At 43.1% G+C, this 20,636-nt stretch overlaps 1 protein-coding gene across 1 annotated transcript in view; it reads left to right on the top strand.

Annotated features, from left to right (window-relative positions):
• The window catches only part of TYRO3 (TYRO3 protein tyrosine kinase), a 203,089-nt gene that overhangs the window by 163,576 nt on the left and 18,877 nt on the right, over positions 1–20,636 (top strand). The window contains exons 14-16 of the mRNA XM_033952099.1: positions 6–98; positions 2,875–2,996; positions 13,943–14,052. Coding sequence (XP_033807990.1) covers positions 6–98; positions 2,875–2,996; positions 13,943–14,052 — 325 coding nt within the window. The remainder of the gene's footprint in view (positions 1–5; positions 99–2,874; positions 2,997–13,942; positions 14,053–20,636) is intronic.

The raw sequence follows: 20,636 nt of genomic DNA, 5'->3' as shown, positions 1-20,636 counted from the left end.
TCTAGCGGATGTCTTTTGCTCCAGCGACATTGAAGAGTTCTTGCGTGAAGCTGCCTACATGAAAGAGTTTGACCATCCAAATGTCACTAAACTGATCGGTAAGCAGGCAGTACTTATAGTAAGAGGGGTGCATGTTCTGGTTTCCTTCTGTCCTCAGAGAGCTACATGAGTACGCTGTGTGTAAGTGAAAGGGTTAACCATTATGGAAGAAATTTATAGAGAAACAAAAGGAAGATAGAGTGACTGAATGCAGTTCACTTAATTGGTAGCCAAATGATTTTATCACTTGCAGAACTGCGTTGTGTAGCCTTTCAATCATTGCTGAAGACACTACAGATTTCATCTCTACCAAATAGTTGTATACAACCCTAATCAAAATTTACACAAACTTCTCCTCATGTTTTTGTAGCTGAAAACTACCATTTTAAGAATCATGAGTTTTGTACAGGGCTCTGCCTTTATTTTATTTGTCCTGAAAATTAGTTTTATATTGCTATAGTAAAAACAAGAGAAAAAGCAAGGATAAGAGAATACTTCATTTTTGGAGTAAATACTGAGGTTTATTTTGATGATCAGAAGTGTGAAGCACAGATCAACATCTCTTTCTGTGCCACAAAAAGGGAGGGATGAATTTTGGGTATCACAGGGGTGTGCAAGTGGTCAACTCTTTGCTGTGGAAGGGGAGAGCTGGGCCCAATTCTGTGTGTGCCCAAACATTGTTTTATATTTATTGTTACAGATGTGGAGGGGCATAATCAAAAAACACATTTAAGTCCGTTTTGGGCCTAAGTCATTAGTCGCCCAAAGTCAGACATGTCCAAAGTCCTTTCTCGAAAAATACGTCCAAAATTATTTTATTTTCGAAAATCGTCTACTTGTACGATCAACCGTTTGATCGTCCAGACCGCTAAGTCGTCTATCGTTATACCCCATTCTCATCCAAAAATTTGTCCAAGTCAAAAACGCCTAGAACAAGACCTTTTGGACATGGGTGGGGTCAGCAAAGTGATGGACTGGACACCCAGACATGGCAACAGAGTAGTGGGGCACCTTACAGGGCACTGCTGTGAACTTCACAAAAATGGTGCCATATAAACATCTCACCACATCTTCCTTCCAGGTCATGGTGAGCCCCCCAAAGCCTACTACCACCCCAATAGCCCTTATGGCTGCAGGTGTCACCTATATGGCAGTAGAAAAGGGTTTTGGGGGTGTTTGGTGGGTGCACTTGTTTCACCATGAATGCAGTGGTTAGAGTGGCTTATGGGCCTGAGTCCTCCTCTCTATGGTTCACTAGCCCACCCCCAGACCACTTAAGCCACCTCTGTGCAGCTCTACTAGGCTTTCCTATGCCAGGTGCTGATGTTCTGGAGTTTTTATTCCAATTTTTATGGCAGTGGTGGGGGGGGGTGGGTCAGTGATCACTGGGGAAGTGTGTGGGGGTCTGTACTTTGTCCCTGCAGTGGTTATCTGGTCACTTTGGATACCTTTTTGCCACTTAGACCTGTTTTTAGATGGCCTAAGTCACTAACTATAAGCTCGTCTAGGCAGTCTCGTTAAACTTTCGGTTATACTTGCAGTATGACTAAGTCTAGGTCGGCCCACGTCACACCCAAATCCCGCCCTCACCACGCCTCCTAAAACGCCCCTTTCAGCGCTGTGTGTACAGCAGCACTGAAAAGGCCTAAGCTGTTTTTAGATATGTCTAAAACCCGTTCCGATTATCGGCACTCGGATGACTTGTCTTTCAGATTTAGGCATGTTTTTAGACATATTTGTTTATTGATTATGAGCTCCTTAGTATGAAAGTTGGTTAAAAAAATAGTAGTAATAGTTTTTGTAAAATCTGGGAATTATATAAAAAAAAATGTTTCTAATAGTTCAAATTGAAAGCAGAGGGCCCTAATTTGTGACATGCAGCTTGCTGTCAGTTCCTTATAAATCAATGGTCTCAAACTCGCGGCCTGCCAGGTACTATTTTGAGGCCCTCGGTATGTTTATCATAATTAAAAAAATAAAATAAGTTTTTTTTATCATATGTCTATTTAGCTATAAATTACAATATTATTAAGACTTAGCCAAAAGGAAAGATTTATGAACTATAAAGAGTTTTACCTAATGCAAAATTGTCATTTCTTTAATAAGACATTAACTATTTTTTTCTGAGGCCCTCCAAGTACCTACAAATCCAAAATGTGGCCCTGCAAAGGGTTTGAGTTTGAGACCAGTGTTATAAATGCTACTGTGCCTTCAGAATCCCAACTGGCCTTTCATGACAGGCAAAACATCTTACAAAAACAATGGCCCTTTTTTTTCTCCTCTTTCACTATCTTTGGTTATGCATTTTTCTTGCTGTAGTATGGACTCTTTTTGGGTTTCATTCCCTGCTGAAAGGGGAGACTAGTGTCTTTTGGCTCTGCAAATTCCAGTCCTGCTTTTCTGACTCCTCGCGAAGGAGCACTGCAAGGTGCTGTAACATACAGAGCATGTACTGCAATAACCCAACTGGCATTGGCCCTAATCTGCCCACGTGTGGCAAATTTATATGCCTCTGGGTATCATGCTCATCTTTCTGAACAGAAGGTGGATTTAAATCTTTTTTTATTGACTGCATCTTTTTCTTCTCTATCCCAGGGTAAACATTGTACAAAGTTATACTTATTTTTTCCTGTTTTTATCATTATTTTTATGTAATGCTGCAAGTTTGGGGGGGAAATGTGTGATCTAAAAATGAGGGCAGCTGAGTAAGGGCAGAAAGAGAAGAGTCTCTGGCTGAACCCTGTAGTGCCATCTCTCCATGCAGGGCACGTTCTGCTCTCCCTCCCTTGCTTGGTTTCTGAAGAGCTCTTAAGTTCTTGTTGACTTTCATTACAGGGGTAAGCCTGCGCAGTCGTCCGAAGGGCCGGCTTCCTGTTCCTATGGTCATCCTGCCATTTATGAAGCATGGGGACCTTCACACTTTCCTGCTGATGTCTCGCATTGGAGAAGAGCCTTTTGTAAGTCTCAAGTGACAGCAGTGCTCCCTGTCTGTGTTTCCTGGGAGGCTCTGGAAAAGAAGACAGGAAAATAAATAAGGAAATGAATCCTTTCATTACACCTCATTTTCTAGAGCCCTTCCCTGTGTTTAGAAGGTTAAAAATGAAAAAGATTTGGCGAGGTGGGGGTGAGGGGTGTCTCAAAACTTTTTCCATGGCAACTACACATTTGTAGCAGAAAGCATGGCTTCTGTCAGCTCCCTGCAGAATGAAGTAAGTAACAGTAGCAGAGAGTGACTCATACCTACGCCCGTGCTCTTCTCGGCTGCCAGAGCCAGATCTCGTCTATATCTGTTTCCAATAGAGGCCAAAGACACAAGCTGGAGCAAAGGGCTGGACTTGCTCAAATCAGGCCTGAGAAAGCAGTCTGCCTGGAGAAAAAAAAAACACCCATTTTTTTCCTGCAGAAAGAGAGCAAGAAGTAGCCATGATTCAGATATGGAAATTAGCTGTTCCCTGCACATTGCTATTTCTGTTTGTGCTGGAAGCTGAGGCTGATCTGAATTCTGAGTGCTGTGCTGTTCATTTCTATAGTGAATCAGTTCATTTCTCACTTGCTTGCTATTTTATTAAAGCTGTCTGAACTCCTATATTCAGATTTGATAGGATGGCTTTTTAATCCTTATCAAATTCAGGGACCAGTAGAACCTGCTGTTGATCCAGCTGTGCTCTGGGAAGGTATCTGGCACTGGCACTCAAATTTGGGTCTATTGCAGGAAGAACTGCTTCTGTGCTGTGCACTTGACTGAGACCAATGCACTAAAGGCTAGATTCACTAAACCTTCCGATCCTGTACTGACAATCACAAAATCAGTGTTACTGGTTTTGCGATCATTCCCCAACCCGATTCACTAAACTGCTGCCCGATCAATCTCGTCTCCAATCCGATCCACCCATGCAAATTAGTAAAATCCCCATGCAAAATAGCCAAGCGATTGATTCACTAACAATTGCTTGGCTATTTTGAATCGGGTTTTACTATCCTAAAACCCGACTTCTGCAGACCTGTCGGTAGCACAGGTCTGCCTGTTTTTTGTTCATTTTTTTTAATGGTACTGATATTTTGCGTGTATTACACATGCAAAATATCTGGCCAATTGGGGGGGAAAAATGAAAAGAGCCCCCCCCCACACACACACACAAATGTGCCCCCCCCACAAAGAAATAAGCAGGAGGGATGCTGACTCCCTCCTGTCATCGGCAACCCCCGCTGAACCCTCCCCCACAACTTAGATATGGCAGGAGGGATGCCTATTCCCCCCTGCCACCAGACATCCTGCTCGCCGACTACCGTCACCATCAAACTAATGGCAGGAGGGATGCCAACTCCCTCCTGCTGTCGGAACCCCCCACCCCCACAGAACCCCCTCCACCTGATCCGACCCCTCCCCCCGGTACTTGTAAGTTGGGAGCAGGAAGGGTGCTCAGTCCCTTCTGTTCCAGACCTCCTCTGACAGCAAATGCGAGCCTTAGACCCTGCCCCAGTGCACTATGTGATGCACGGGGAGGAGCCTAATGCCCTGATTGGCTCAGGTGCATTGAGCTCCTCCCTTGGCCAACAGTGGTATCCCTCATGCCATTTGTTTTGGGTTGGGGGATGGGAGGAAGAAGCGCCAATGGCAGGAGGGAGTCTGCATCCCTTCTGCCATTGGGGGGTGGAGGAAGGGAGCCCTGACAGCAGTGACAGCTTCTCCTGTCACTATTGTCAGGGCTCTGCCCCGACTCAATCGCTCGCTGAGGATTGAGTCAGGGACTTTGCATGCAAATCATTTGCATGCAAACTTAATAATGAATCAATCGCTGTTGGAAAATAGGCCAACAACAATTGAGTCACTGATCATTATGTGCTTCAGATAATACAAACTATGTCCTAGTGTTTTAAAGAGCTTTGTCCTTGCCTGCACAAGCACCACCATTTCAATGACCAGAATACACTGGTGTCTGGCTGCTAAAAATAACTAGAGCAGTGGTTCTCAACCCAGTCCTCAGGGCCCACCCAGCTAGTCAGGGTTTCAGGATATCCACAGTGAATATGCATGAGAGAGTTTTGCATACACTCTCTGCATTGTATGCAGATTGATTGATTTATTTAATTTACTATCCTGTTCTCCCCAAAGAGCTGAGAATGGGTTACAGGTTAACACACATAATATACAGTTAACAGGTTACAATTTGCCATAGGAAAAAAAACTTGTATTGAAAAAATCTTGTACTGTAACTAACTCCACACATACTAGGGATCTAATACCAATATGTATAATATACAATTTACGGGTTAAATTTGCCAGTTACAGTGCAAGATTTTTCAATACAAGGATATTGTAAAGTATTCAAAATTATAAATTAAAAAAAAAAAAAAAAATACAAGTTCTTATCCTAACTCAACACATACCAAGGATCTAGTACCAATATACATTTATTTGTAATACATCGGTTGTGGGCAGGGGAGTTAGGTGAAGAGGTATGTTTTTATTGCTTTCCTAAAGTTGAGGAGTCCTTCAAGGGATCTGATCTATGGGGCCAGTTGATTCAGTGGCTTAGTATGAAGTGAGAGTAGGAATGCGGTTTGTCGATTTGCAGTTGAAGGGTACAACCAGGGGACATTTTGAGGCATATTTCATCCTGGGAGCAGAGGGACATATGGAGGAAGCTTGGTTGTCATGCGTATTCACTGTGGAAATTCTGAAAACCTGACTGGCCGGATGTGCCCCAAGGACAGGGCTGAGAACCCCTGTATTAGTAGGCACATATACTAGGACCTCTGTTATATAAAAGAAATTAAGTGCCTACTTTCCTATATAGGATACTAGTCTAACAGATATATAAGCAGTTAGGCATGAGCACTTGGGCCAGCCATACAACCAGTGTAAAAGTTTGCACCTAATTGTCAGAAATAGCACATCTTTTATAATAAGTTGTGCACCTAAGTGCGATTCAGCCCACATGTATGTGACTCGGAAACTGCATAGTTGTATGCAGTGTATAAATTTTTTAATAAATAAATACACACTGTGTAAGATATGCACATATTTACAGAAGAGTGCTGAATGGGATTTTTGTCATTTCTGCATGTATGTGTGAATGCACAGTGGCAGAGTAAAGGGGAGCAGACCACCCTGGGCGCTGTCTTCATGGGGGGTGCCGGCGTCTCTCCTCTCCTCCCCCCCAAACCCTGGCGGCAGCTCTCTTCTGAGGTCACGTCCTGGTCATGGGACCAGGACATGATGTCAGAAGGGAGCCGAGGATTCAAGTTTATTAGGTTTTTATATACCGCTTATCAAGGTTTATCTAAGCGGTTTGTACAATCAGATACTTAAGCATTTTCCCTATCTGTCCCGACGGGCTCACAATCTATCTAACGTACCTGTCGTGCTCGGGTCGATGAACATTTCAAGAGGTACAATGGGGTGGGGGCGTTCAAGCGGAGGTGAAGTGTAGGGAGGTGCATGGCACAGTGATGCTGGGTGCTAGCCTCCTTCGTTATGCCACCGTGTGCACACACATACATATTGGCATTCTAATCATTTGCACATGTAAACATTGATGCCCCCTTTGTAGAATTACCTCCTAGTTGTGAAAAAGGAAAGAATTTATTCACTAAGGTAACACGGTAGATATCCCTGCAGTGGCAGAAGTTCAGAGTATCAGAGAAGCCCCTAAAGCAAGAGCGAGTCCACTTCAGAAGAAACAGGAGTGACTACAAGAGGTTGTTTCGAATGGAATTTATACCACTAAATCCCTGGTGATACTGGGCCTTGCACAGAGATCCCACTGCAAATCCTTGCAGACATTGCGAGGGAGATTTGCCATGTTTGTTGCATGGTACTGTTGTAGAAGAGAAACAGTATGATATCTACATATTACTTCACTGCATGCAATTCCTTACCTTCAAAAACAAACAAGACCTATTGAATATGCTTGAAACAAAGCCAAAGTAACAAATCTTATACAAAATTAATATTCTGTATTCAAATGGGAGCTGCAGGCTGCCTTTAAAATCTGACAAACATCCAACAAAAAAAGTATCAAAAGTCTATAAATAAAGGATATGACAGCCTCAGTAAGGCTGGTACACCACTAATGATTGTTTCCCACGCCTTCCCACTTTATCATCGGCTTCAAATCACATTCAGGAAACTTTTTTATTCGCTTTTTAAAATATGCATACATATCATGCAATAGTGAAAACATGAAAAATGTGTTAACAGATGTTTTTTAAAAAGACTTCTAAAAAAAATGTCCACAGATCATCTGGATACATTTCATTTTCTAAATTGTCCACATATATTAATCTGAATGACTTTTGTAAGGTTTTATATTCATAATTTTTCTGCTACTGGGAGAGGGGTAATGTTGCTGTTAACTGTTGAAATCAGAATAAAGACTTTTTGCATGGTGACTTTTAAGGGGAAATATCTAGTTCTACTCTATACCAATTGTCATGTGAGGAAGACTTCTATTTATACAGAATGTTTGCATAGAAAGAGCCTTAAGCGCTTGGGCCAATCAGTGCCATAGGCCCCTCCCCATTGAATCCCAGGATGCACTGGGAAGAGGAAGGCCCGCCATTTTGAAGCAGCGGGCCTGCCAGCTGGAGGGAATAGGCATCCTTCTGGCTGGCCATTGTTGAAAAGGTATGGGGGGTGTCAGGGGATGGGAGACCCCGGTTGTGGGAGGGAGTGGGCTTCTCTCCTGACAGGGATGTTGGGAGGGTAGGAATCACCGGCACCGGGAGGGAGTGGGCATCCTTCCTGCCGGGGGAGGTTGTCAGGGGTGGGGTCCACCGGCAGTGGGAGGGAATGGGCGTCCCTCCTGGTTAAATAGTGTTAAGCCAGCTAAGTGCTAAAAGTTAGTGCAAAATAGCCACTGAATATTAGTGCTTAGCAGCTAGCCCAGTCACCGGCTACGTCCATCAACATAGCTGGTTAGCACCGATATTCAATGGCAGACCAACTAAATTTAGCGGCCAAAGATAGACCTACTATTTATGTGTGTCTCTTTGGCCACTATAACTTAGCCAGTCAGCCAGTGAATATCAGCTATATCAAAGGTGGCTAAAGATACGGCCTGACACTGAGTTTCCGGGTTCGTTGCTGACTACAGGAGATAACCAGGCTACCTCCCACAGTCTGAATATCGGGCCCCTTGTGTATCCCATGATGTGGACTTGGGAATGTTTGATGTGAAAATTTGGGATGAGGGTTCATTCACTGTATGAGCACACAAATAGGGGCACCCGATGGCTAAAATATGGAGGTTTTTTTGCTTAAGACTTGTTTAAGCAATTGAGTGGGTCTGATGGCCCCTATATTCACTATTAATATTTTCCAACATTATTGTTCAAATATTGTGGTATTCGGTGGTTGTGAGTGGAGAAAGTTTTTGCCCCAATCCTGTCTTTTTGCCAATAAGCATTTATTTGTTTTCTTTGAAGTACCATTGTACTTTCATTGGGGGGTTTTCTGTGGTGCCTATTACTATGCTGTCAAACCTAAGTAATGTCTCTTCAGTGCCAAAGTTGCCATCTGTAAAATATAATGAGGCACTTTATGTGGTTTAGGCTGCTGTTCTGAAGACTTGTTTATATGGAAAGCTGCTTCACGAGGGCTTTATTTGCCAAGTGAGAGTATGTCTTGCAAAAGGAAAAATCACCACTTTTAAATAAATTCACTTGTGTTTTAAAGTTCTCACACATCTTATAGGATCAGACGGGTTATTGGAAACTTTGGCATTTCTTTTTTTCTTTAAGAATGTTAAGATCTGCTTTCTGATGGGGATGAAATATTTGGCATAAGATTGTCCATTCTGTGTTTCCACTGTTCAGAACTAATCAAACGTCAATTGTATTACCGGACATAATTAATGTGGGCATTTGGGGGAATTCGTTAAAGGGTACTACTGCATTTGCATGTGCTAAATAGTATAAAAGCCCATAGGAATATAATAGGCATCTTTAGCATTTAGCAAGCACTAACATGGTAACGCTTTTTGATGAATTCCCCCCTTCATATGATAAAATGGAGATTTCTGCCCACTTTCATATAAAAATAGTATGTGTTACAGCAGTAAATAACCTCTGCTTGCAGTATCTTAGCTAGGGAGAATGGTGACTGGGGTGGAAGCGCCCGGCATTGCTGCACCGTGCACCCCTTTCTGCTCTTCCCCACCATGCTGTTCATCCCCTCACCACTTCAGCACCTTCCCTTGTCCACCTCTTGAAATGTTCACTGACATGAGCAGCATCAGCTCCCTTCTGATGGCACGTCCTGGTCCCGCGACCAGGAAGTGACGTCAGAAGGGAGCCGAGGCCGGCGCGAGCCACAGGTGGATGATGCTGCTAACATCAGTGAACATTTCAAGAGGTGCCCCTGTAAAGTTGCCCCCCACCCCTCTTACTACACCACTGTCTGCATGTAAAATATATTAAGGACCAAAAAAAATGGGGCTGGAACAATACACATCAACCAGGGATTTATGCACAGAATTAAGTCTCAATGATGAAGAAATGTACTTTATTGATGTAAATGGTCGGGGTTTCGGCTCAAAAGCCTGCTTCAGGGGTATATATATTATCTAAATCAATGTTCATTGCTACACAATGCAGGAAAGCACGTTCATGTGCTATTGACTGTCAAAAATTTAATATACTGAGGAAACACGAGAAGCTTGCGATCTAAAAAAGATCGTAGATAGTCTGGTGTAAAGAACACATACTTTATACCCATATATTTTATAATACATTTGCTTTTTTTGACCTCGGGAATGTTGAATGCTTCCATTATGATGACATCAACTTGGTTTCTGGGTCATACCCATAAACCCAGGACTCATTGCCAGTGATCACTGCTGAGGAAGTTGGGATCACTGTTCACAGTCTCCAGCATGTCCTGTGCGATCTCCAAACAGAGTTGCTTCTGCTCGATCGTTAGCAGCTTTGGCATGAACTTCGTTGAAATTTTCCTGAAGCCCAAATCCTCAGTCAAAATGGAATGAACGGATCCAGCACTAATGCTTGCCTCGTCTGCAATTTCTGTGATCGTGATTTGATGATCCTGCATCACCAGGGTCCTCATATGGTCAATGACGATCTCATTTTTGGATGTTGAGGGCATACCAGAACATGCTTCACTCTCCACTGATGTGGGGCCATCTCTGAAGCAGTTGTACCACTTCCTTTTCTGTGTGGTGCCCATTGCTTCGTCCCCGAAGGCCTGTTGAATCTTGCAGATCGTTTCCACTTGGGAATCGCCAAGCTTTACACAAAATTTAATACAGTAGCATTGTTCAACTGTTTCTGTCATTTTGTCAAAAATGAAAATCCAACGACGCTCACTTACACTTCCTCACTCATCGGCAGTCACTCTGCCAGCGACTGACAGCTTCTGTAAGCGGGAAAAAATTTAAGTATGTACATTAGGGTTACCTACATACTTGTACCAAACCACACCTCCCTATCTTTATTTGTTTACACAAGAAAAATTAAGGTCTGATACTTTTGGAACGGCCCTCATATATTAATTTCAGGGCTGAACTATCGGTAGGACAGGTAAGTGACTGGTTATGACCAATCACTTTTTTCAGATCACTAAAAGTAATCACTTTGTGCATCGCGAAGCCATGTTAGAGCATCAATTACTCAGCTAGTTTACCTGGCATTTCAATATTAATGACCTTATTTGCATGGCCGGATCAGAGAATGAGCGATCCCACAGAAAACAACGTAGTCAAAACTGGTTTAGCGACAATTGCTGACTTTAATTCATCTGGGCCCTTGAGTCAGTGTGGGAGGAGGTAGTAGGGGCAGGAGCAGCACAGCAAGAAAGGGTGAGGGGGTTAAAGCTGAAGGGATGATGCTGGCAGTTGAGGAGGGACAGAGAGGGAAAAGGGAGATGGCTAGCAACCTGAGGGACATATTTTAGAGAGGAAAAGAGGTCATCCTCCATCCTCCCCCATCCCCTATAGTTCAGTATGGCTTTTGAGCTGCCCCTGAATGGTGGTGCATGTTTGAAGGTTTGCCAAGGCAGTGATTTCCAAACCTGTTCTTGGAGGCACCCCAGCCAGTCAGGTTTTCAGGATATCCACAATGAATATGCATGAGAGAGATCTGCATGCACTGCCTCCACTGCATGCAAATTAGAGACTGACACAGGGACACATTTTTTCCCGTCCCCTTGGGAACTCATTTTCCTGTCCCGGCGAGTTCTTTTCCTGTCCATGCCCCATCCCTGTAAGCTCTATCCTCATCTGCACAAGCCTCAAACACTTTAAAATCATAAGTGTTCGAGGCTTGTGTGTTTAAGGCAGAGCTTAAAAGAATGGGACAGCGACAGTGACAAAACTCACGGGGATGGGAAAATTGAGTTCCTGCAGGGACGGGAAAAATTTGTCCCTGTGTCATTTAATGCAAATCTCTCTCATGAATATTTATTGTTGATATCCTGAAAACCTTCTGGAGTGCCTCTAGGACAGGGGTGTCCAACCTTTTGGCTTCCTGGACCTCATTAGCAGAAAAATATTTTCTGGGGCCATACAAACGCTGCAGCAAGACAGAGGAGGGAGCCGGCAAGACAGTAAACACCCAGGGGCAGCAGAGGAAAACACTGCATCACCCTCGACCAGGGCCGCACAAAATACTTCACGGGGCCGCAGGTTAGACACCCCTGCTCTAGGACCTGGTTTGGGAACCACTGGCCTAGTGTGTCTGATACCCTTGGTCCAACCCCAAGTCAGACACTTAAAGATCAATATTTTTAAACCTCAGGAGGGTTTTATTCAGATTTTTTTTTTACACTTTCACATGTTTTCACTGTTATACTATAGAAACATGATGCAAACGAAGGCCAAATGGCCCATTTAGTCTGCCCATACGCAGTAACCATTATTTCTTCCTCTCTCTAAGAGATTCCATATGCCTATCCCTATCCAACGCTTTCTTGAGTTCAGACACAGTCTCTGTCTCCACCACTTCTTCCGGGGAACTGTTCCACGCATCTACCATCCTTTCTGTAAAAGTATTTCCTTAGATTACTCCTGAGCCTATCATCTCTTAACTTCATCCTGCGACCTCTCATTCCAGAGCTTCCTTTCAAATTAAAGAGTCTCGACTCATGCGCATTTATGCCATATAGGTAATTAAATGTCTCTATCATAGCTCCCCTCTCCCACCTTTCCTCTAAAGTATACATATAGAGATTTTTAAGTCTGTCTCCATATGCCTTATGACAAAGACCACACACCATTTTAGAAGCCTTACTCTATTGTATATGTTTAAATCTGTTTGTTAACTTGAAAGTCAGAACAGAGTTGCAGAGTGGTTACAGCTTCAGCATCCTGAGGTTGTGGTTTCAAAGCCCATGCTGCTCCTTGTGACCCTGGCAAGTCACTTAATCCTCCACCGCCCCAGGTACATTAAATAGACTGTGAGCCCACTGGGACAGATAGGGAAAATGCCAGAAGTACCTGTATGTAAACTGCTTTTAGTTGGTTGTAAAAACTACAAAACAGTATACAAGTCCCAATCCCTTTCCCCTAACCAATATAAAATGTAACAAACAGATGTCAATAAAATGAAATAACATACCAAGTACATATGTATAAAAAAGAAAAAAATCCTTCCCTTAAAGCTAGCCTCTTTCCAAACACTCTTCCATGATACAATAACAAATAAGGGATAACCAACGATGATGATAATGCAATATAACTTAAAATACAACTTGGGAAGTTGGTCAGCTAAACCTCCTCTTCCAAAAACTAACTAAATATAAGCTACCCCTACTGCCTAAAGACATCACAAATTAAGTCCTCTCCCCCAAAATCTCATTCCCAGTAAGAAAGCGAAGAGGTCACTCTCTAATTCATGAGCTATTTAGAATGAATTAAGGATTAAACTACATGTCCTATATGCTAGGGATTGAATATATACCTCCCAAATAGCCATAAATAACTTTTTCCAATTAAAAGTAAATTGGCTTGCCTGTGCTTCAACATTTATTTATGCAATTTTTTAGCCCGTCCTCCCAAAGGAGCCCAGAACGGGTTACAAAGTACATCCATAATAATCAAGACAGGACAGAGATGACATAATTTACATAAATTACAATATAGACATGACAATAAAACATATGCACTAAGTAGCATCTGGTGAGAGTAGGTGCGTTGACTGAGTGGCATTTCTGGGTGAATGACTTTAAGGCGCTGGGTTTGTAAAGAGAAAGGTCATGCAATCGGTTTTGCCAAGCCCAAAAGGAAGGTGCTTCCCCACTTGTTCATACCCTAAGAAGAAACTTTTAAACAAGTGCCCCAGCCTTTCAAAATGAAAGATAGTGTCCTCAGTTCTGTATTTTAAAGCCTCATATTTACTCAAGTAGACCTGCTTGGGAATGAAGAATGGATTGTCCTAATTGCACAATTGTATCTAAGTTTTAAAAATCTAACAAAAATGTGATTTGAAGCAGGTAATGAAGTGGAAAGGTATGGTTAATAGATGTACCAACTAGCGAATGACACGGGGACAGAATTTGTCCTTGTCCCCACGGTTAATCACAAGAAACCATCCCCTTGTCTTTCTTTAAGGAGAGAGGGAAGAATCAGAGTACGAATGGGCACATACACTGACTCTCAAGCCTTGCATTGAAGAATGCTGGTGTAGAAGGACTGAGGTTGAGATAGATGCTAAAGAATGACCCAGGATGGTTTCCCGCGGTTATCTACAGGGACAACAGGTTCAGGCCTTACTGAGGCTATTGCATTTCTTTAGATTTTTTTATTTTTTTTATTTTTTTGCAATTTTAAGACAATCTGCAGTTATATTTCTCTAACAGAAAATTCTCCATCTCTCAGCCATGCTGAATAGTTTTGCATCGCCCGTATGTGTTTATCTCTGACCTTCCATGTTTGCTCTCTCTTAGAATATACCAATCCAGACGTTAATAAGATTCATGATTGATATCTGCAGTGGAATGGAGTACCTCAGTGCAAAAAACTTCATCCACAGAGATCTCGCCAGTCGCAACTGCATGTAAGTTGGCCACATTCTTCCAGAGAGAATGAATGCAGAAACCCTGGTATGATTGGGCACAGCTGATGATCTGTCGTTAACTGCTGGCACATTACTCAAAGTAACCAAGCAATCAGGAAAATCCACAAAAATAGCATTGTGATATTTTTTCCTTCCTTGAGATAGGGGCATTCCATAAATGTATGAGGGTCATTGCAAAACGCAAATCTGACCATGTCTCCCCACTCCTGTCCAATCTTCACTGGCTCCCAGTGATTTCCAGAATCCATTTCAAATGCTCCTGCCTGGCTTTTAAGATCATTCACGGCATCCTTCCTCCCCTAATCCCACTATCCTTTAACTCCTCGAGTCCTGACTCCACCAGACCCGCCCAAAGATATAAACTATCCTTCCCCTCTCTACGCGGTATTCTCTATGCAGGTAAACTGGGAAAATCTCTTCTCTTCAAAATCACAGGTCTCTGGAACGACCTTACTATCCCGTTGCGGAACCTGGGCTCTCTCCAACTATTCCACAAGCAACTGAAAACTTGGCTCTTCTCTAACATGTAATTCTATTTTCCCCCTTACTCTTCCATTCTATATATAAGCTCATGTAAACCTTTTCCTTTCTCTTCTTATATTTTAAGTTCTTGTAAACTGTGCCGAGCTCCACTTCCGTGGAGAGGATGCGGTGTATAAACTTAAGGTTTAGTTTAGTTTAGTCATTTCATAAATAATGCACAGGTTGGCAACATTGTGGAGTGGATGATGCAATTGCAGTAAACCTTGTTTCATTTTCACTTCAGTGCTTGAAGCAGCAGGACGTGTGCTTAAGAGCTCTGTAGTGTACATAGTGACAAGTGTAGGGAATGGAGGCTGCAGGTGTCTCGGGTACTGTGTTGACGATCAGAGACGCCTGGATAATGCAACTGTGCTGAAACAAAGATTCGACGCTGAAGGTCAAGCATTCTTGAATCGCATTGTTGCTATTGAAACAGGAACTGAAATCACAGTCCCAATGAGTGGAGAGCTCCATCTTCCCCATGACCAAAAAAGTTTCGACAAGCTCAATCAAAAGTCAAACAAATGATGATTTTTGCTTATGTGGAAGAAGTGTCACAGCAGTGTATTATTGTGATATTTTGCCAAAAAAAAAAACGCAGAAAAATGCACAAAAAACGACTTCAGTTACTCTTGGTTGGGCCACTCATTCTTCACGACAATGCTCGTCCACACATAGGGAATGTCATCATTGAAAAACTACGCAAATACGGCTGGGAGGTGTTACCTCATGCTCCCTACAGTCCAGACATGAGTCCACCAGATTTCGACCTTTTTCCAACGATGAAACAACCTATTCATGGGCATCGTTTTGCATCTCTGAAAGAACTTTCTTCTGTCATTATCCGACCCATTCGGCAACTGAACAAAAACGATATCTTGGATGGAATAATGAAACTTCCCAGACGTTGGAACGCATTCATTGCAAAGAAGGGAGACTATATTGAAGGATTGTAAAGAAATACTTGAAAAAAAAATAAACATGTAAATTAAAAAAAAAAAAAAAAATAGTGTTGGAGCTTTGGTCCTTGACATGGCAGCTGGGCTTCAATGCTAAGAAATGCAAGATCATGCACCTCGGCAGCAGAAATCCGTGCAGAACTTACACCTTGAATGGTGAGACCTTAGCTAGAACTTCAACAGAACGAGACTGGGGAGTGATCATCAGCGCAGACATGAAAACTGCTGATCATGTGGAGAAGGCTTCATCTAAGGCAAGACAGTTGTTAGGTTGCATCCGCAGAAGTTTTGTCAACCGGAAGCATGAAGTCATAATGCCATTATACAGAACCATGGTGAGGCCTCATTTGGAATACTGTGTGCAATTCTGGAGGCCACACTACCGAAAAGATGTGCTGAGAGTAGAGTCGGTGCAACGGATGGCCACCAGGATGGTCTCGGGGCTCAAGGATCTATCGTACGAGGAAAGGCTGAAAAATTTGCGGCTGTACTCACTCGAGGAACTTAGGGAGAGAGGAGACATGATCGAGACGTTTAAGTATATTACCGGCCGTATCGAGATGGAAGATGAGATTCTCTTTCTCAAAGGACCCTCAGCCACAAGAGGGCATCCGCTCAAACTCAGGGGCAGGAAATTTCATGGTGACAACAGGAAATATTTCTTCACCGAGAGAGTGGTTGATCGAGGCAAACAGCGTGCAAGAATTTAAGAGCAAATGGGATGCCCATGTGGGATCCCTTAGAGCAGGGGTGTCCAATGTCGGTCCTCGAGGGCCGCAGTCCAGTCGGATTTTCAGGATTTCCCCAATGAATATACATGAGGTCTATTTGCATGCACTGCTTTCATTGTATGCTAATAGATCTCATGCATATTCATTGGGGAAATCCTGAAAACCCGACTGGATTGCGGCCCTCGAGGACCGACATTGGACACCCCTGCCTTAGAGGGTTAAGCCAAGGGAACCTGTCACCAGGAGTGAGATCCCTAGGATAGTAGACTTGGGGGTGGGTCAGTAGAGTGGGCAGACCTGATGGGCTATGGCCCTTATCTGCCGTCATCTTCTATGTTTCTAAGTGTGCATTATTTATGAAATGACCCTTGTATATTAGGTATTTATAAACTTTCATTCAGCAACTGAGGACTCCCTCCCTCTCCACAGCTGTCTTCTGATTCTGTAAGCTAGCCCCGAGTCTGCAGGCTCCCTGGACTTATTGTCGAGCTTCTTCTACTTGGAGTGGCAGCTATCTGCTTACCACAATTGCTCTCTCTCTGCTTTGTTCCTCTCTGTTGGTCTCCTGCACTGTGCAAGCTCTTTGCCCTTCATGTGCTCTGCACTCTATATCCCTGGCAGTTGGAGGAGTGGCCTAGTGGTTAGAGCAGCTACCTCAGCGCCCTGAGGCTGTGAGTTCAATTCCCAGTGCAGCTCCTTGTGACTCTGGGCAAGTCACTTAACACTTCATTGCCACAAGTACAAAATAAGTACCTGTCTAAAATACGTAAACTGCTTTGACTGAAACCACACGAAAAAGCAGTATATCAAGTTCCATCCCCTTTACCTGTTTTCTCTAAGTAATATCTTTATCATTTGGCTCTTCAGGTTCTGCCCTCTGCAGCTAGACATTGCCTTAAAACATTACCTTCTTTCTCTCTTTCTAGAGCCCTTTTTCTCCTGCTGCTGTAGGGGCCCACTGTTCTTTGCTTTTTTAGAACTACATTACCCAGTAGCTCTTTCCTTAAGCAGTATTATTACATTTTACGCTGGAGTGTTCCCTGGCTCTGTGAAAGGCTGACTCTTCCTTATTATTTATTTATTTGATTTTTTTAGCCCATCCTCACAAAGAAGCTCAGAACATGTTACAAATCAAGTACTCAGGCATTTTCCCTATCTGTCCCGGTGGGCTCACAGTTTATCTAATATACCTGGGGCAGTGGAGGATTACGTGATTTGCCCAAGGTCACAAGGAGCAGCATGGGGTTTGAACCCACAACCTCAGAGTGCTGAGTCTGTAGCTCTAACAATTACACCACACTCTCCTCTGTGTTTGGAGTTCTTGCTGCATTATGCCTAGGATATCACAATATTGTGGTGAAGAATTAGAAAGAACATTGCTCAGACTCAAAGTGCTAGATGAACTAAGAACATAAGAATTACCCAGCAGTCTGCTCAGACCAGTCAAAGACCAGTGCTCTAAATGAGTCCAGCCTCACCCGCGTATGTTCCAGTTTAGCAGGAACCTGTCCAACCTTGTCTTGAATCCCTGGAGGGTGTTTTCCCCTATAACAGACTCCGGAAGAGCATTCCAGTTCTCTACCACTCTCTGGGTGAAGAAGAACTTCCTTACGTTTGTACGGAATCTATCCCCTTTCAACTTTAGAGAGTGCCCTCTCGTTCTCCCTACCTTGGAGAGGGTGAACAACCTGTCTTTATCTACTAAGGGCTCTCTTTACTAAGCTGCGCTAGCGGTTTTAGCGTGCGTGCTAGACGCTAACGCCTCCATAGAGCTGGCTTTAGTATTTTCCACGCAGCGCAGGGGTTAGCGCACGCTAATCATGCTATAGCAGCTTAGTAAAAGGAGCCCTAAGTCTAGTCCCTTTAGTATCTTGAACGTTCCGATCATGTCCCCTCTCAGTCTCCTCTTTTCAAGCTTTAGCAACAATTGCTTTTACCAACCCGATGCACAAAACAGCCCATCGTGTATTTTTCCCCTCAATCTCCTATTTTCTGATCTGGCCATGCAAATTAGCTAAAACCCCATGCAAAGTAGCCAAGCAATTGATGCACTAACATAACTTAGCTATTAAAAAAAAAAAAAAAAAAAGGGGGGGGTTAGCGATCGGAAAAACCAATTGGTCTAGTAGACCAGTCGGTAACTGTGTTACCTTGTATAGAACAAATGAGTGAAAAGATGATTAAACAAATTTGTACTATTCCCATCTAAATACTTTCCTTTATATAAATCCAAAATCATACGGGTTAATACTCTTTTCTCAAATAGACAAACTGCTGGGTTTTTTAAAAATACCATCACTTACATAATGATGCTTAAAGCTTCCTTTAGAATACTTTACTAATATTGAAGAACATATCATATTGTTCTGAAAAAACAGATCATAGGATCTTGCCACAATCAGCGCTGATTTATATTTTAAACTCCCAGGGAGTTTAAAATATAAACCAGCGCTGATTGTGGCAAGATTCACTAAAGATAAGTGTTGCCTTTCTTCATAGAAACGTTAGGAGGGGAAGGGAATAAAATTGAAGCATACATACATAAGAAAAAAAATGTTTTTTTTATATGTTAAGGAATGGGAAAGAGGAATGAACATAAATGATTCTGCAAAATGTGACACAGGATATGGACCTGAAATGATATATAGATCATAAGAGGTCCTATGTTCTGTTTTTTCAGAACAATATGATACGTATGTTCATTCTTCAGTATTAGTAAAGTGTTCTAAGGAAAGCTTTAAGTGTCATTATGTAAGTCAGGGGTGTCCAACCTGTGGCCCCATGAAGTATTTTGTGCAGCCCCGGTCAAGGGCGATGCAGTGTTTTCCTCTGCTGCCCCCGGGTGTTTACTGTCTTGCCGGCTCCCTCCTTTGTCTTGCTGCAGCGTTTGTGCGGGCCCAGAAACATTTTTTTCGGCCAATGCAGTCCAGAGAAGCCAAAAGGTTGGACACCCCTGATGTAAGTGATGGTATTTTTTTTTAAAAAAAACAGCAGTTTGCCTACTTGAGGAAAGAGTATTAATCCTTTTGGTTTTGGGTTTATATAAAAAAAAAAGTATTTAGATGGGAATAGTACAAAATTGTTTAATCATCTTTTCACCCATTTGTTCTATACAAGATTTTGATGTGGGTTGGATGTTTTGTGAGGCTGATTTTTGAGATATCTTAATTAGGTAACTGTGTTACCGATAGATCTGCTTGGTTCGTTTGTTTTTTTTTCAATGGTACAGATATTTTGCATGTGTCACATACGCGAAATATCTGTCCCATTAAAAAAAAAAAAGTCTCCCACCATCAATGACTGCCCTCCACGATGACCTCTGATAAATGCGGCACGAGAGAAAATTGCTCCCCCTGCGCCAAGCACCCTCGAGCCACTGTCCATCCTCCCCTGAACCCCCCCAAAAATGGCAGGAGGGATGCCCACTCCCTCCTGCCACACAGAGCACCCCTGCGCCATGGCCCCCCCCTACTCCAGGTCCCCCAAGCCACTGTCCCCCTTATCATTTAGGACTGGTGGCCTGAAGCAGGAGCCTCAGAACGAGCTTCCTGTTTCCTACTTTTTAAAAAGGTACGGAGGAGTGGGGGAGGTGTCATTGGTAGGATGGAGTAGGCATCCCTCCTGCCGTTTTTTGGGGGTTCGGAGGGGCGGTGCCTGGCACAGAAGGAGTCCATGGCACAAGGGTGTTCTGCGTAGTAGGAGGTATTGGGCATCCCTCCTGCCATTTCTTTTGGGTTCAGGGCGAACGGACGGTGGTTCAGGTTGCCTGGCGCAGGGGGGACCATGGCACAGGGGTGTTCTGCATGGCAGGATGGATTGGGCATCCCTCCTGCCATTTGTTTGGGTTCAGGAGGGGGACGGTGGCTAGGGGGTGCCTAGCCAGTGGGGAAAATGGCACAGGGCTTGTTTCTTTTTTTAATGGGACGGATTGTGCGTTGTAACATAAACACAACCTCTGTGCCATAAAAAAAAGAAGCCCTAACAGCAGAGACAGGAGACTGCTTCCCCTGTCAATGCTGTTAAGACTCTGCACATGTGTCAATTGCTCACTGAGCGATTGACCAGTCGCATTTGCATGCAAGCTTGCTAGTGCATCGATCGCTGCTGGAGAATGGGCCAACAGCGATCCAGCTGGTATTTTTAGTGCATCTAGCCATACATCAACATCTTTGGGAGTAAATAGAGCTATGGAGAACTTGTTTTTGCTCTGGAACTTTAGCTTCTGTCAGAGCTTAAAAGTATTTTCTTTCTATGCTTTTATATTATGTAAACTGCTCTGATTTATTTCTCTGCGAAAGTATATCAAATATTAATTAAACCTAAAATCATTTATCTTATACAGATAATATTC

This window comes from Geotrypetes seraphini, chromosome 7 (assembly GCF_902459505.1).
Source record: "Geotrypetes seraphini chromosome 7, aGeoSer1.1, whole genome shotgun sequence".
Classification (NCBI taxonomy): Eukaryota; Metazoa; Chordata; class Amphibia; order Gymnophiona; family Dermophiidae; genus Geotrypetes; species Geotrypetes seraphini.
The sequence above is the reverse complement of the archived record's forward strand: the minus strand, read 5'-3'. Positions and strand labels throughout refer to the sequence as shown.